At 51.6% G+C, this 16,989-nt stretch overlaps 2 protein-coding genes across 2 annotated transcripts; both read left to right on the top strand.

Annotated features, from left to right (window-relative positions):
- The first annotated feature begins 487 nt into the window (after positions 1-487).
- Positions 488-12,414, top strand: Hoxc6 (homeobox C6). Its single transcript, XM_028874421.2, has 2 exons — positions 488-10,508; positions 11,236-12,414. Exons 1-2 carry the CDS (start codon positions 10,109-10,111, stop codon positions 11,541-11,543), a joined length of 708 nt encoding a protein of 235 aa, XP_028730254.1. The 5' UTR covers positions 488-10,108; the 3' UTR covers positions 11,544-12,414.
- A 1,118-nt stretch (positions 12,415-13,532) lies between these two features.
- Positions 13,533-16,889, top strand: Hoxc5 (homeobox C5). The gene is made up of 2 exons (XM_028874424.2): positions 13,533-15,107; positions 15,798-16,889. The coding sequence occupies exons 1-2, from the start codon at positions 14,654-14,656 to the stop codon at positions 16,010-16,012; spliced, it is 669 nt and encodes a 222-aa protein (XP_028730257.1). The 5' UTR covers positions 13,533-14,653; the 3' UTR covers positions 16,013-16,889.
- The last annotated feature ends 100 nt before the right edge of the window (positions 16,890-16,989 follow it).

Raw genomic sequence — 16,989 nt, 5'->3', positions numbered from 1 at the left:
AGCCGGCGCAGCTAGGCGGGCGGCAGAGCCTGTTAATTGGCAATTAGGGGGGAGGCTGGTGGCTGGTGCGCGTCAGCCAAGGGGAGCGAGTCTGCCCACCCCTGCTCCCGCCCCCACCCTGGCGCATAGAAGGGTGGGAGGCGCCCTGCACCGCGGGTGGAAGGGGTGGGGGTGGGGATGCAGCGATCAAAAGCCATCTTGTGCTCCTAGAAAAGCGGCCTATCCGCTCCCCCCCCCCCAACCCGCGCAAGTCCGGCGCCCCCAACTCCCACTTGCGGCCACTCCACTTGGGATTCCACACTAACTTCCTCGTGCACCTCGCAGAGCTGCTCTAGAGTAGGACGTGCCTTGTCCCGGTGGAGGTGGGAATGAGAGAGGCCTCAAGCTGGGCGGGGATAGACCAGGCCTTGCCCGCGGGGCCTCCAGGGTGCTGCAAGGCCGCGAGCATTTTATGGGTGGGGTGGGTGGGGTTTCCTCGGTAAGGGCGCCAGACTAAGGTGGTCGGCAGAATGCTGGATCTTCCTAATAATTGGTGCTAATGGCGTGTTGTATAGTCTTAACTTGACACATATGGTTTCATAACACAGTGGCTTAATTTCTTCCAAATGTACGTGGCCCTGACTGTGTTGCAGTTTTGATATATGACCCCGCCCTGCTCTCAGGCCTGGGTCCCAGGCGACCCCGTAAAGTCTGAGATTGTGTTTATAAAGAGCGGCGTGCACACAAAATGCTTACACACTCAGACACACCTTAGAGATGGGAAGGCGGCATTTTCCTGGCGAAGGCCCAGACACTGGGAGCCAGACTCACCTTCAGTCTGCGTCAGTTCCCCCTCATCTTCTCCCAGAAGCTGAGTCTGAGCCTAGCAGTGTGGGGGAGGGGATAGCTCGATTTCCTGTTTAAACCCAGACCCATCGCCTGCGCGCGGGGGTGGGGTGGGGGACAGTGGGTAGAGAACCCGTTTTTATCAAATTGTTAAAAATACAGTTCGACTTCATTCAAATCAAACCCCCTGATTTGAACCGATGGTGAATCCTGTCTCCCTTCCCCCCACAACCACCTTCCCTTCCCCAGCCCCCCCAAAATTCCCCTTCTGCAGTCGACATAAAGGCCTCTGAGGTATTCTCCCGGGGGAAGAAATGGCATTTTCTCTCCCCTTTCCCACCCCACCCCCCAATAGGACTGGTGTGTCGGCAGAGGCGTCTGCCGAGGGGCTAATTTCGCGTTCCTTGTTTACGACCAAGAAAAGCGCTTGGCTCTCTCCAAACGGGCCCAGCCTGCTGCTTGCTCCGGCTGCCGCGCACTCTCCCTCCGCCCGAGCCTGGCCCGGAGGCGGATGGCCGGGGGAACTAGGCTAGGGCAGACCAGGACCGGAGTCTGTGGGACCTGAAAATGGCCAGGGGAGTGCGTTGAGACAGTGGAGGGGCCCTGGAGGCCCGAATGTGAGCCTTTCTACAGTGGGAGCCGTCGATCGGTGAGGCCGCTATTTCTCTCTTCCGCCTGTATTTTTGTCGGACCCTGTCCCTGCGAATGGCCGCAATTACGTGGGAGGGGATGTTCAGGGGGCACAAATCTCCTTTGTTCCACCCCAAAAGAAAACCGTTTTGGGAGAAGGCTATTCAGGCCAATGTGGATTCATTCACCTGGGATGTTAGAGGCCCCCTCCCATCCAAGGGGCGGGCCTGGGCTAGGCTGGGATATTTCTCTAGGCCTACAGGGGATCTAGCTGGATGTGCCAATAGCCATATCGAGGTGCTAGGGTGCGAGAGTTCCCGTCAAAAACACCAGCTTGAGGTGTCTTTATATTTTTATTGATTTCCTGTTCCTTCTTGGCTACAACCCTGCAGCTCCCCCCCCCACCCTTTATCTTATACCCTTCACCCCTAGACCCCTCCTTGGCAGGCCAAGAAGCAGGCCGCCCGCCAGGGACTGGCCCTGGTTTTCCAGTTTTCCGATCTGACCAGGGGATAAATCAGACCTCAACACAGCACTCTGCCAGTTACTTTCGCTTTTCTGCTTCTTGGTTCTTTCTCGTTCTGGCTCCAACGAAAGCACAAGAGGGGCCACCAGTGGCAATCCTTAACCTCCTTGCAGGTCAAATTCTGTGTGGATATGGTTCCTCACTGAAGGAGAGCTCTTTTGATTGTCTAATAATAGCCAGGGGGCCAAGAATAGAATTTTGCTCAAGGACTGCTCACTCAACGCTGAGGCTAGGGAGTCACTGGATTTTGTGGATCAAAGCTTGGCAACCTCCCCGGAGCCTGTGACCTAGTAGCATTCCTTCTGAGCTCACTTTTTGGGCACCCTCAGGTCTGCCCCTTAAGAGGTGTTGTACGTCCTGCTGCCTGTTGTATTTCATGCCAAGTTCCTAGCAGAATTGGGCAGAACAAACCCTTTCTCATCTCTGACAGTTGTGATCTCTACAGAATTCGACCTTGGTTGGAGTAGGCAATGTTAAGCTGGCTGCTGTGTTCTGAAACCAGGCTTGGTGGAATTATATATTTATTAAATAGTTTCAAATATACAGATTCATACTCAGAGAGGAATATATAGAGACTCGTATTTTCTCATGGTTAATTGTATATTGCCATGGCTATATTTGATCAACACTGTTTTATGTGCATGTGAAATTTTGTTAGCCTTCGCTGGCTGAGAGTGGGGTCAGAGAGAGATGGGCCCCAGGAGGAGGCCCTCTGTGCATCTCTGCTGAAAATATGTGTTCTGGAATCGGAGTATGTGGCTTCCAAAAATCCAAAGAAGCCACAAGGGCTTTGTCCTGTTGCTTTTGCTATCCAAGCCTCTGGCCTGAGAAATACTACACCCTTCTGCTGCCTTTCTTCATCTCCCTAAGAAGTCTGCCAACTCACAGGCTGTCTTCCAAGGAGAACCCAGTCATCTTGAAAGTGAAGTCTTTGGGCTCTTTCATAGTTGTTGTGAGCCTGTGAGCAATTCTGAGCCACCAGGACTGGGCCCTGGAGACTAGAAGCCTCCATGGGAGGATGGCAAAGGGATTGTAGTAGCAATGATTTCTGGGCAGGGGTCTGGGTGGCTGCAGTCCAAGGCACTTGAAGGGGCTTGTGAAGAAGTCAAACCTGGAGGGACAAGGATACTTGTGACTAGCTCTCCTTCCCTTTGCCTCCCTGGCTCATTACCTCACCCTGGATTTGACTGTCTGAAGGGCTTATTAGTTCTGGAAGGCCCTAGATCTGGAGGCTGATGGGGGTACATTTTAATCTTGTCAGTGACCTGAACCAGAGTGAGACTCACCAGTAGAGAAGGCTGGAGGAGGCCCCTCTAGAATACAAGCCAGGCCCTTTGGCCTGTGGGCCTGGAGCCCTGAGTATGGGCCACTGTTGGGGATTAATTGGCTTCCTTTTGCAACTTTTCCAGGGCCATGAAAAGACAGAGCTGAGAGGAAATATAAATGTCAGTGGACGGCCCTGTAACTTGAGGACAGAAGTGGGCTGGATGGGGTTTTTGTGGCACTCCCAAGGCACTCAGGTTCCTCTCAAGAATCTCGTGCCCAGACTTGTGGCACCAGGAGGTTCCCAGCCTTTCTTCCTTGTTTCTTCCTCAGTAACAGAGGGTGACCTCAGGCCTTGCTGCCCTGACTACACTGACTTTGGGGTGACAAGACCCCAGGATCATGCCCCTTAAGTAGCCCACCGGCCTCGTCTGCGCTGCCAGACGTCCGTTTATTGTGTCTGTGCCTTGTTTACTTGTTTTGTCTGCTGCCACCCTGCGTCAGAAACCCGCCAAACCGGCAAATTCGCCCTGAGAACAAAGTGCAGGGCTCTTTCTAACTCCCTCCCCCTTTCACACCCCTTCCTCCAGCCCTGTACGTTCCCTCATTTTCCCTTTCCAAAGGGAGGAAGCAGGGATTGTCCTAAAATAGGGCTGATGTTTATGGGACAGGGGAATTATGGAGACACCATAAACCTCCGGGTGTCCTGGTGTTGGATAGATTTCCAAACCTCCCTTCTCTTTCCTACAGCGTTTCTTCCTTCACCTTGGTAACTGGTTGGGTAAGGGGGCCACAGACTCTGAGACTATTTCGGGCCCCTGTCCTCCTCTTCCATTGCTTTCTTCTGTAGCTTCTCTCAGACATAGATGGCTGGGTTTCCGGTCAGGGTAATGTTGGTAGATTCATAAAACTAGATAAAGCATGTCGCCTCTCCCCCTTTCCCCAGCCCCCCAAAATATTAGTGAACTTAGGCAAATCCTACAAAATTAAATTGTCCCTTCTGTGAGGGTCCTATAAATCCCCAATCCTGCCAGGTGTAGAGTCAAAGAGGTCGATGTTTGCCTTTAATTTTGCTCCTGGCTATCAAATCTGAAAGAGTATCATTACAGTAAGTAATATTTCTGAAATTAATTCCCCTCTCCCCATCCCTCTCCCTCTTTTACCAGTGTGAATTAAATGGCTCTTTCAGATCTGCTGACAATAAAGGATAAACTTGTTTGTGGAGAAATGACATGATGTTTCATTGTTGCTTATTGTTCTAGAACATAGTAACATTTTATTTCCAAGCGGGAGAAGTTAGGCGGGGTGAGAGGAGGCTTGGTATTCATATATACAACTCTTGCCATAGTTTTATGACTTCCACAATTTCCATATGACAACTCACTATGATATCATAAATGCCAAGTTCTCCAATTTTAAATTCTCATTATCCTCCAAAATGTTCCCAAGTAATGGTCTACGTTCAGAAGCTGAGGAGAAGCCAGAGAGCTGGGGGCTCCTTTGGACTAGCACAGAACAGCACATTCCTTCTTGTTCTCCTTCCTTACCTGGCAGTCTCTGGAGGCTCTATTTGGGCAATGCAAAGTACTCTAAATATTCTGGGTCTTGATTTTTATTTCCAGGCCAAATAGGGCTACCTGCTTTGTCCTCCTGAAGTATCCCAAGTCAATTGAACTCTCCATTCTCAGTAGGGATGAGATGCTCTCCACAAGCCCCCTCCTCAGCTGACATTTCTGCTACTTTGGTATCAAGGTGGAAGGCTTGAGGGCCTGGCCTCCAAAAGCCAGAAATTATTTTTTCCAGATGAAGCCTGAAGAGGGTCTCAGGGCAAAGTGTGATGGGATCTATTTTACTTTTGAACTTAAGTCCAAGTTGGAGAAGCCAGACATGCAAAAGTGGGGGTTTGTGTCTGCTGATGGTAGTAGCAGTAACTGAAGTGTAAGTTAGGAGAGGTCAGGCAGAGATTCACAAAAGCATAGGAAGGAGAGAAAACATGCCATCAATTAGCAGAGTCGCTCTGTAGACCTTTTTCCAATGCTGAACTGCAGTAAAGACACATCAACTCCAGCAGACTCAGAGCCTCTTCTTAGCTCAAAAGAAGGAATCACAGCACAGGCCTGAGAGCTGTTTGGGCCAGTTCTCAGCAAATGAACATACCCCTTCTGGTCCTGTTCTCCTTCCTTACCGACACCCCAACTCCCCTCAGCTGGTCAGCCTAAGCCTTGTCACCAAATATCAAGTTCCCACAAATTGGATCTATTTTCCAGTTGGGTATGTCAAATTTCACTTTTCTCCCAGTGTGTCTAAGCTTGACTTTCGAAAGCAGCATTCTTTTTTGGAATGCACTGTATGTACGGAGGGAAGGTGTATATGTTAGGAAATCTTTTCCTTCCGCGTCCAGGGAAAACTGGGAGCTCCTTGGGTGAGCCATGCTTTGGCATTCCCAAGCAGACCAGACTTTGCAGTTCAGGTTCTTTGGCAGCCTGCACCGCTGTTTTTGCAGTTCTTTTCCTCCGAGGTCCACAGAGATCAAAGGGGCTTGTTCACAAAAACACCAGACATTCAGAATAGGGCTTTTTTTCAAATGTTTTTTTTTTTTTTAATTTAGCTATAAGCCGGTAGAACTAGGTGAACTCTAGAACAGCAAAGCCTTAACCAAATAGTGCAATTGTGAGGTGAGCTGAACAATTATTGAACTCAGCTTTCTCTGCAAGAGGGATTTCAGCTCGCGCCCAGTGGCACAAAAGGGGCGGACGGGGTAACAGTTCTGTGTCGCTGGAAATCAAGAACTGGAGGTGGTGAAGCGGCAGAGTCCTGCAGCTGCGGTGTCTTTTAGGCTTCCAAGAACGCAGGCAGACGAGGGAGCTTGGAATCCCACGGGCTCCGGGCTCCGGGCTCCGGCTCCGGCTCCAGCGTTGGAGTGAGCTGTAGTTAGCCTCGGCGGCCAGGAATGGAGTACGTCAGTCAGTGCTGGAGTCAGTTACAAACATCTTCGCAGAGGTGGGGGGATCTAGAGAGAGAGGAGTCCTGCAGAACACAAAGGAGGACATTCCCCGAAGAATATCCCCGAATAAAAATTCCAGATCTCACCGGGCTCATTTCAAATGTCTGTAGGCACAAAATTACTTTATTTGCCAGATCAGAGAAGAAAGCAAAGGCAGGCAAGGTAAGGCCCGCCCATGACATCATCCTAGAAGCTGGAGTCCAGTCGCCCCTTTTTTTCTTCCAGTTCAGAGCCATAAGGACTCCCTAGCCTTCCCCTGGCCTTAGACTCGGCAAGACTGAAATCCGGAGAAACCCCTAAGTGCCCAAGCTCCAGTGCAGCCCTTAGCCTCCAGGCCAGTGCTACATCCACTCAGGCCCAAGAAGCAGGCAGTAAATTCCTCTCCTATAATTAGTGCTCCTGGAAGGCATGTGTTTTGGATGAGGCAGGGGTGCAACTGGAGTGGCCAGTGGCAACTTTTCCCCCTTTATTCCTTTTTCTGAGATTTTTATATTGTTTTTGAATCCAGTAATTACAGCTCCCAAAGCAAAAATCTGCTCTTGACACCAAGTCTCCTCTCAATGCCTAATTCAGAAGGCTGAAGGGGGCTTCTCTGATTTCTCTAGGCTTGTTTTGATGGAAACAAAGAACTGGAGCCTCCCTCCTTCCCAAGACTTGTGCATATTTACAGAGCTGCATTGCAGTTTTAATAAAACATCTGTTCTTGCTTCTGCTGATGAGCTTCCATAATTGTTTTCAGACAAATTTAACAGGAAAATATAAATATATTTAGAAAAATTCAATCCCAGCCCCTCCCCAATAGACAGCCAGTCGTTTGCCAAGGGAGAAAAGAGCACAAGATGGGAAAAGGGAAAAAATATTATCCAATGGAGGGAAGATCCAACTCATCTGACCTGCTCTCCCCCTTGGAACGAATCCTCCCAGTAAATTTCAGCTGCATAATTAAAGGTCTAACTAAAAGAAATGGGATCTTCCCCCTTTAGGAATAGAAAGGATTGCAGGAGAGTGTTTAAGAAGTTAATTCCCCCCAGTCTTTAGGTAGCGGGAAGATATTTGTGTTTCTGCTTCCTCTGGTCTCCCCCTTCCAGCATTTCTGCCCCCCACCCTCAGCAGCTGGTTTCTGTTCATTATAAATCGGCGAGACCTTTCAGTCTCTGCCCTCTGTTTAGGGACGTAATAAAACACTTAACTTTTCCGGGCCTGAGACTTACATTCTGCTCCTTAGGTCGCCCACCCCTGAGCCTACCACCTTTAGGCCCCAAAAGAGAATCTCCCCAACTTTGGGGCTCCTTTCATCTCTGGATATGATTGAGGGAGGGGCTCCAGGAAACTCAGACGTTCTTGTCAGGGGGCTGTAGCACATGCTTCCCTCAAAGCTTCTTCTTTCTTTTAAGGTCCCTCCCTCCCCTACACATCCATAAAAAAAGATTTTAAAATACACAAAAATCCACACTCATGGAAAGCAGAACTTCATTAAGACATCCTATCTTCCATCATTCAATTTGTTTTACATTGCAACAATTTAATATCTTGAAGGAAGTACCACTGACATGATTTATCCCTCTAGCAATCTCATTCTGAAATAGGGGGGAAATTTACTCTTTCTTGCCATGGCTTCTACTTGTTCCACTGCTACCCTCAGGGCAGACAGGAGGCTGGGAACTTTGAAAGAGGCTACTGGTGTCCAGGGGTGCACTGACTTGTTCCCTAGCTCAGCCTCAGAATTACCCTCCCCTCTGTAAGCTCTCCCCCTACCTCTTGCCCTCCAGGGGGACCGGAGCCCCAGCCAGCTGTTGGAAACCTCTGCCCAGGCATGCCATGAATTCAAGTACAGATGGATTGGAAAGCAAAATGCAACACACTATTGTCTGTGTTTGGGGGAGCAACTGCTTTGTCACCCCCAAATGAGACAGCTTTTTAAAATCTCTCTCTTAGCCAAAGCCTCCTCCTCTACCTTCTTCATCTTGAAAAGAAAATGGTGTAGTCCAAGGGATAGAAACTTCCATAATTACCAGGATCTTTCTTCTACTCTCCTAAATTCCAGGCAGTTTCCCTCCTTTTCAAAGACAGGGGCAGGATCTTTAAAAGCCAACACAAATTGTCTGGCAGGAAGACTCCCCAACCCCCTGAAGAGGCTCATGTATTAACTAACATTCTGTCAGTAGTAGCTCCTACACACTGTCTGCTTTTGGGTTCTAAACTTTACCCCCCCCCCAGTGACACTCCAGGGAAACCTTAACGTTACAGAAGATGAATAAACGAGGTTTTTTTTTTTTCCCAGCGTAGTCCCGTTTATGGCTTTATTGCTACCCATTGATTACTCCGCTTTGTTACACAGAAGGAAAAGATCATAAAACCCGGCGACATCCGGGTTCTTGTTATAGTCAATCTCAAAAAAAAAAAAATTAGTGAGGGGAAAATATGAGTTTTCACTGCTTCCTGCTTGTACCCCGCCACCCTCTCCTTGTCAGCTCCAAGTATTTCCAGCCTATGTCCATATCAAATTCAGTTTGGATTAATCAGAGGGAAACCCCAGCTGCACACCTTCTGCGGTTTCAGTTCACTCACTGCAGCTCTCTGAAGCCCCTTCAAAACTGGTCTTTTCTAATCTTCTCCTCCCTTTTCCCAGCCTCAAGGTGGGGGAGAAAATGGAGGTAAGGGCTGCTGAGAATCCGGAGGTGACTGGCTGGGTGACAGCCCAAGAACTCCCCAGGAATCCTGCCCTAGGGTCTTCTAGCCTTACAGCTCAGGTCCAGGGGCACCACTCCTGGCAGGGCAGTAAATCCAGAGCAGATAGGGTCTTCTGACCTGGGCAGGGGCTTGAACCTGTTGGAAGGTAGCTGTTCATTGGAGTCTCACCAATTTTGTCATTCAGACTCCTCTCATGTGAGTTACCCCACTGGCCTGAGCCGGTTCCAAATCATAAATTCTCACCAACATAAACAGGAGTTGATGTCTTTAGAAGAATCTTAGACTCTCTCTCTCTCTCTCTCTCTCTCTCTCTCTCTCTCTCTCTGTATTATTATTATTATACATGCTTTCTTTTAGGTAAAAATGTTGCAAGAGTTTCCCCAAAAGAGAGGTCCTGGGGAGGGGCAGTAGGCTAGGAGGCAAAGGAGAGCAGATGCTTGCTCAGGACCTCCACTGTACGTGGTCTCACCCTCACCCTTCTTTAGATCAACATATCCTATCCTCTAACCCAAGGCTCTCAGCTGCACTGCCTTCCTCTGTGCACCGTGTTCCAGGAAATTTCCCCTTCCTTTTGATTTTTTTTTTTAAAAATTATTGGAAAAATATGCTGCCTAGTGATGGAGACTCACTTCATGGGTGTCGAGCCAGAATGTCTTGTAGAATTTCTGGGAACTTCCTCCCACTGGGAAGGATCTCCTCAAATGAAGCAACCAGGATGTAATTTTAGAAAAGGGGCAAATACAAAAGATGAAATCGGACTGAAAACACAAGGATTTCTCCCGCCCTGCATTTGGCTACAGCACAACAAAGTTAGCTGGGGCTGAGAGATTTCCTGGGACTAGACTTTTCCTTCCACAGGGTACAAGGCCCTGCTCGTGGACCTGCACCCCACCACCAGCAGCTCCTTACATATATATTCTTAAAAGAAAACCAAGTCTTACTTTCAAAGCACACACTTAGTCTCAACTAGGGAATCAACAGAAGCAGAAGCGATTTTTTTCCCCCTTCTTGACATCTGGCTTGCGATTGGCTGGAAGGGGGTCAGCTGACTTTGTCATTTTGTCTGTCCTGGATTGGAGCCGTCCCTATAACCATCTAGTTCCGAGTACAAACTGGAGACAGAAATAAATATTAAAGAAATCATAGCCCGACCAGGTAAAGGCAAAGGGATGAATTCCTACTTCACTAACCCTTCCTTATCCTGCCACCTCGCCGGGGGCCAGGACGTCCTCCCCAACGTCGCCCTCAATTCCACCGCCTATGATCCAGTGAGGCATTTCTCGACCTATGGAGCAGCCGTAGCTCAGAACCGGATCTACTCGACTCCCTTTTATTCGCCACAGGAGAATGTCGTGTTCAGTTCCAGCCGGGGGCCGTATGACTATGGATCTAATTCCTTTTACCAGGAGAAAGACATGCTCTCAAACTGCAGACAAAACAGCCTAGCTCATAACACACAGACCTCAATCGCTCAGGATTTTAGTTCTGAGCAGGGCAGGACTGCGCCCCAGGACCAGAAAGCCAGTATCCAGATTTACCCCTGGATGCAGCGAATGAATTCGCACAGTGGTGAGTTTTACAGCTCCGAGATATAAATTAAATAAACTGAACTGGCTTTATGACCGGCTTCCCTAGAAGAACGGGCGGAGAGAGTTTTTTATGGCCCCATAAAAACAATCACGCTCGTCTCCTCGCCGACACCGAGACAGGGCCCCCTCTTCAGCCCCCTCGGCTCACCTCCCGCGCTGGCTCGCAGGGGCCTGGCCCCCTCGGTCCCTTGGAGGGCTCCAAGAAGAGCTGAGGGGGCAGGAACAGGGCAGGGGATGAGGGGAGGAGACAGAGGGTGGGGGAGCTCCCCAAAGTCTAGTTAGGCTGGAGAGAAGGGAGGGAGTTAGGAGAGGGTGGAGAAGTGGGGAGAACTTTCCAGGGAACTAGGATTTGGGGAAAGATGGGGAAACCCAGTCCTTGGGAGATGGGGCCCTTATCCCCAGTAGTTGGGATTTTTTTTCTTCCAAATCAGCTTTTAGACATTCAGCTTTCTGCCTGTTTTTTTCTTTGCCCCGCCCCCAGCTTTCTTTGGGACACACGTCTCCCACCTCGTGGGAAAGACTGAATGAAGTTGGGGTCCTGGCTGTACCCCAGTGGGGGTGGGGTAAAGCAAAGGGGAGAAGGCTAGAGCCCAGAGGGGCCGAGAGCTGTGGGCCAAGTTGAGAGTGTCTGGACTTTGCTAGGCGAAAATGTCTTCAGAGGACGCCTTGCTGATTATTTTTAGTGTGTTTTGTGCCCGGATCTCTAGGGGTCGGTTACGGAGCGGACCGGAGGCGCGGCCGCCAGATCTACTCTCGGTACCAGACCCTGGAACTGGAGAAGGAATTTCACTTCAACCGCTACCTAACTCGGCGCCGGCGCATCGAGATCGCCAATGCTCTGTGCCTGACCGAGCGACAGATCAAAATCTGGTTCCAGAACCGCCGGATGAAGTGGAAAAAAGAATCTAATCTCACGTCCACGCTTTCGGGGGGCGGCGGAGGGGCAGCCGCTGACAGCCTGGGAGGAAAAGAGGAAAAGCGGGAAGACACAGAAGAGGAGAAGCAGAAAGAGTGACCAGGACTGCCCTTGCACCCCTCTCTCTGCCCTGGCGCATCCCAGCTCCCGAATCACACACTCTGTATTTATCACTGGCACAATTGATGTGTTGTGACTTCCTAAAACGAAATAGGGAGTCAGACGTGGACCTGAAAGTCAGCTCTGGACCCCCTCCCTCACTGCACAACTCTTCCGAGCCTCCTCCTCTAGCTCCCTCGCTAGCTCCTTCTCGGCTTGTCTGCAGGCCCCTTCCCTCGCCCAGGCCTTGGGGACGCCGTCCCCGAACCTCGCTTCAGACTCCACTGATGTCCCTCCAAGTGAGCCCTAGGCTCCTTTCCCCCCCCAACCCCCCACCCCCGACGCCCTTAACCCCCGCCCCCGTGCAGAAAGCCGGCTCCCCGGACCTGGGGCCTCCACTCCAGGGCCTCAGGGCCGGGCCTGGCAGCCGGAGGGCGGGAGGCCTCAGGAGGGCTCGCCTTGGCCCCACAACACCCCCACCCCCACCCAGGGCTTTTCCCCAGTCCCTGCCCGGCCTTTCTGCCCCAGCAAATGCCCAGTCCGGGCAAATTGTATTTAAAGATTCCTGGGGGTCATTATGGCATATTACGAACTGTGACCGTTTCTGTGTGAATATTTCTAGCTGTATTTGTGGTCTCTGTATTTATATTTATGTTTAGCACCGTCAGTGTTCTGATTTCATTTTAAAAAGGATTAAAAAAAAGAGAGAAAATAACAAAAAGAGAAAAAAAGTGAATGACGTTTGTTTAGTCAGTAGGAGAAAATAAAGAAAGAAAGAAATAAACCCCCTCTCGTGTTATCCTCCTGTATAAATCCGACCTCTGGATCCGTTCTCGAATATTTAATAAAACTGATATTATTTTTAAAAGTTTATAATCCGCCTGTCTGTTCATTCGTCCGCCGGCCTGCAACAGAGCTCCCGCCCAGCCTGCCGCCTGCAAGCCCTCAGCCCTCCGCACTCGCCTGTCCCGCAGCCGGGCGCAAAGCCTCGGTCTCCGGGTTGTCCTGACCGTGCTGGGGTGCTGAGAGGCCTCTGGGACCTCCCCTACGCCGAGCAACACACACCCCGGAAAAGAAAAGGAGGAAAAAGGGCCGCTTGGACTTTCGCTGGGGGCGGGGAAGCCTGAGTGAGGCGGGTTGGGCTGCAAGCCCCACGCGGGCCTTTCTTCCTGCTTGTAGAAGCCTGGAATCCTGGGCTTCTGAGCCTGAGCCCAAAAAGCGAGAAAAGGAGCTTGATCCGATTACCAGGGTCGCCTCCCCCCTACCCCGCGCCCACTGCCAGCAGCGTCGGAAGGAGGACCAGAGAGCAAGCCCCCCGGCCCGCCAGGCCGGCTGTTGCGAAACGTGGCTGAAGCGCCCTGGCAATCCAAGGACGGCGGGATTTGAGTCAGTCCGCAGGGACTGAGCGATCCAAGGACAACTCCAAAGAGAAAGACTGGAAACTGAGCTCTGGCCTGTGCTGGGACTCCTGACCCGCCAGACAAAATTCCTTCTTCATTACAGTCCTAGCCTGTGTCGTTCTTGCCTCTTTTCTCTTCAAATCTAATGTGTGAGGGGTGCAGCAGGACCCTGTTTCTAGGCTCCAGCCTTCTTTCCCCAAGCCTCGCCAGAGAAACCGGAGTGGGCCTAGGGGAGAAGTGGGGGTGGGAGGTCTCCCGGAGGGAAAAAAAAATCCTCCTGAGTTTTCCAGACTCTCCAGGTTCCTGCCGCCCCCAACCCCCACCTCCAGAGCCTCCGCCAGCCAGGAGGGGGACTTCTGGCAGAAGCAGAGAGATCCTGGGGAAAGGCAGGCAGCAAAGAGTACGATTTGGAACTAAGAAAGAAGGGGAAGGGACCCAAAGGTTGAACAAACCCTGGCCAAAGACTGTCTAGGTTGCTCAGTCACCTGGCTTGCCGGCGCCCCCATACCTCTGAAGAGCCCAGAAAATGTTCTATGGGCCTTCTAGATTGAGGTTGCTGAGAAGCCTGGTCTAAGGGCCTACCCCAAAAAGAGTACAAGCAGGCCATTATCTCTGCCTTGCTCATAATATTTGTGGAGGTTTGAATCTTGCCCCTCCATGCCCTGGAGGGTCATTTATTTGCTATGTGAAATACTGGGCATCAGTACCCCAGGAGGATCACACACAGCTGTAGGAGGGTCCTCCAGCCCATTGTGTCTGGTTACACACTTGGGAATGTTGCCTCTTGCCCCTCTGGGGCTCCTAACTTAGTGAGGTCAACCCAAACCCACCTGGCCCCTCCAGTCACATCCCAGAGTGCTCCCAGGACTCTCAGCCTCAGGACTTTTCTGCCTGCTTCTGCCTGCTCAGGAACCTTCCTTCCTCTTGGGTAACCCGCCTACCTCCCAGAGGTTGAGTTCGGTTTTTCCAAGATGACAAGACAAGCACCTCTTCAGCAGAGCTGAGTCCAACCCTCCCAAGCAAGAGGACTTGATCTTGAGTTTAGGTAACCTAAGTACACCCTTTTGGATCTCTAGCCTGGACTTTAGCTACCCCAACCCTCTTTCTCAATCATCTTTGAAGTTTGGAAGGCTCTGGAGGTAGGGAACTGGCAGTATCCATTATAAAAACCACCTGTGTAAATCCTAAATAAATCCTCATCTTTTCTCAAATTTAAACAGAATTTTAAGGCCAGCTTAAAGGTTAGTTTGTCCAACAAGCAACTTCTCTACCATACAGCCGCCACAAGGCCAAGAGATGCTTCAGGATGCATTTCCTCCAAGTAGGCACCAGGTGTCGCTGTGAGCTCGTTGTCCCGACTACCCCCCAATTCCAAGAACCATTTTTTTCTCCCCCTGGCTCCTCTTTCTCTCTCCCTCTCCCTCCCCCCCCCCCACCCCGGGTTGGGCTTTGCCAACATATCAAGATGCGTTTCGCCCGCTTCCATCACTAACCTCCCGGAGGTCATCAAGCCAAATTTATGAGTGGCCGCTCCAGTCACGTGACTCTATTTAAGGCTCCCTTATTTGGGAAGAGCGCATAGGATAAAGAAAGAGATATCTCCACCTATAAATTGTGCACTTTGGAGAACAAAAAACCCCTCAACTTCAAAGAGTCACAAATCACCCTTAATCAAAAAGGGTGCAGAAATTTTTTTGGGCCCTCCCCGCCATGAGCTCCTACGTAGCCAATTCATTCTATAAGCAGAGCCCCAATATCCCTGCCTATAACATGCAAACTTGTGGGAACTATGGATCGGCCTCAGAGGTGCAGGCATCCAGGTACTGCTACGGCGGATTGGACTTAAGCATCACTTTCCCACCGCCTGCGCCTTCCAACTCTCTCCACGGGGTAGACATGGCTGCCAACCCCCGGGCTCACCCCGACCGCCCCGCCTGCAGCGCTGCGGCCGCTCCGGGACACGCTCTGAGCAGAGACGAAGCGGCTCCTCTGAACCCCGGGATGTACAGTCAGAAGGCGGCTCGCCCGGCGCTGGAGGAGCGAGCTAAGAGCGGTGGGGAGATCAAAGAGGAGCAGGCGCAGACAGGGCAGCCCGCCGGACTGAGCCAGCCACCGGCCCCGCCACAGATTTACCCGTGGATGACCAAACTGCACATGAGCCACGGTAAACTTTAGGACTTCATTTTGCGCGCTCGGGTCCGCCTGGGTTTTATAGGCCATGCGGGGCAAATAAAGAAAAAAAACCTGCGGCCATAAATTTTACGATCCAGGCATCAATGGCTCGTAAAACTGTCCACTAAAAGGCTTAGAGGCTGTGTGCGCCCAAATTTACGACGACATAATTGGATCATAGGAACAAAACGTGTATAAAAGGCAATATTCAATTTTTGGGGGAGAGGGAGGGAGTTAAAAAAATAGAGGGATCTAAAGGGTGAGGAGTACGGGGCTCCAGAGTGGGGATCCCCCCGCGGGCTCCCTCCCTCCCCTGCGGAGCCTGCTCGGCCGGTGCTCGCGGCTCCGGAGGATTCCAGCGACTCGGGAGGGGCGGGAGGGGGGTCCCCGGTGCTCGGATCTCGAGGGTGCTTATTGTTCGGTCCGAGCCTGGGTCTCCCTCTTCCCCCCATCCCCCCTCAGCCCCTCCGGCCGCAGAGTGAAGGCGGCGGTGGAAAGTTTCCTGCCCAGGCGGAGGCGCTTCTCCCGGGGTCGGGCCTGCCCGCCTGCGGCCCTTCTGGCCTGTCCCGCCGCGCTCACCTCCACTCCCTCCGACCACGGGTGGGGGCCTGGGACTGGGGTGGGACGCTGAGGTGCTGCACGGTATTCACCCCTTCCTGGCTTGGGGGGATTTATGTTCCAGAGACAGATGGCAAGCGGTCCCGAACCAGTTACACGCGCTACCAGACCCTGGAACTCGAGAAAGAATTCCACTTTAACCGCTACCTCACTCGCCGCAGGCGCATAGAAATCGCCAACAACTTGTGTCTCAACGAGAGACAGATCAAGATCTGGTTCCAGAACCGCAGGATGAAGTGGAAGAAAGATTCCAAAATGAAGAGCAAAGAGGCTCTTTAGAGGAAGCGGGGAGCCTGCAGAGAGCACCCCAGTCGGCTTTGGTCCCTGCGCCCTTCCTTTTCGGTTTTCCTCCTTCTAGATTTTGGGGCGAAGGCTGGAGCACTGGCTTCAGGCCTCCCAGACAAAAGCGCATTTCCTTGGCATTCCGAATCCCCATCGACCCAGGGTTCCGCAGGACGGCCTGCACTGCCCATCTCGCCTCAGCTCAGCTGAGCACCCCAGGCCCAGGACACACTCTTATAGGGTTTGCCCGCAGGGCTGCGGTGTACTACCGGCCGGTGCTGGATGAGCCTCAACCTGGGCTGCCTCTCCGGCTCCTAGCCAAAGCTAGGCCAGCCTGAGTTAAGGTGAGACAGACCGGCCGCAACCCCTTAGCCCCGACCTCCACCTCACCCTCTCCTTTGTTCCTGCCTAGGCTGGCCAGGCCGCTGAAGGCTGGTGGTGCCAGGCAGAGGGTCTGACCAGACTCGGGGTGCTTTCCTATAGCAACTAACCTTTATAGCTTCTAAACTCGTCTTTACTTATTAATGATTTGCATATGAAAGAGAGGTGAGTGAAAGTGGGCCTGTATTCCCTGGAGGTTGTCCTCTGCTCTCCAAACCTTCTAACCCCCTCCCCAAAGCCCGGGAACCTCCCCAGCCTGGCCTGCTGCATGCCCTCTCAGGTTCACAGCCCCAGCCTGCTACCTAGCTCAACTATTGGGGTCTCTTGCCTCTGGACCCCAGAAAGTGGTTCTTGAGGCTCTTTTGCTATCCTATATATCTTGCCATGACTTTCCCACCCTCCTGCCCCACTGCAGTCGCCCAACTATTTATTGACTCCAGATCCTTCCTGAAACTATATTTTGTCATAACAAATAAAGACGAAGAAAGAACAAGACTAAAGATGCAATGGGTTCTGTCTGTTTAGGGCATGCATTAAGTAGACGTGTCTAAATAGGCTCTGAAATGTATGGGGGGGCTGTTTTTAAGCCATCC

This window comes from Peromyscus leucopus, chromosome 20, assembly GCF_004664715.2.
Source record: "Peromyscus leucopus breed LL Stock chromosome 20, UCI_PerLeu_2.1, whole genome shotgun sequence".
In the NCBI taxonomy this organism is placed as follows: Eukaryota; Metazoa; Chordata; class Mammalia; order Rodentia; family Cricetidae; genus Peromyscus; species Peromyscus leucopus.
Note: the sequence above shows the minus strand (reverse complement) of the source record. Positions and strands in the feature narration are given on the sequence as shown.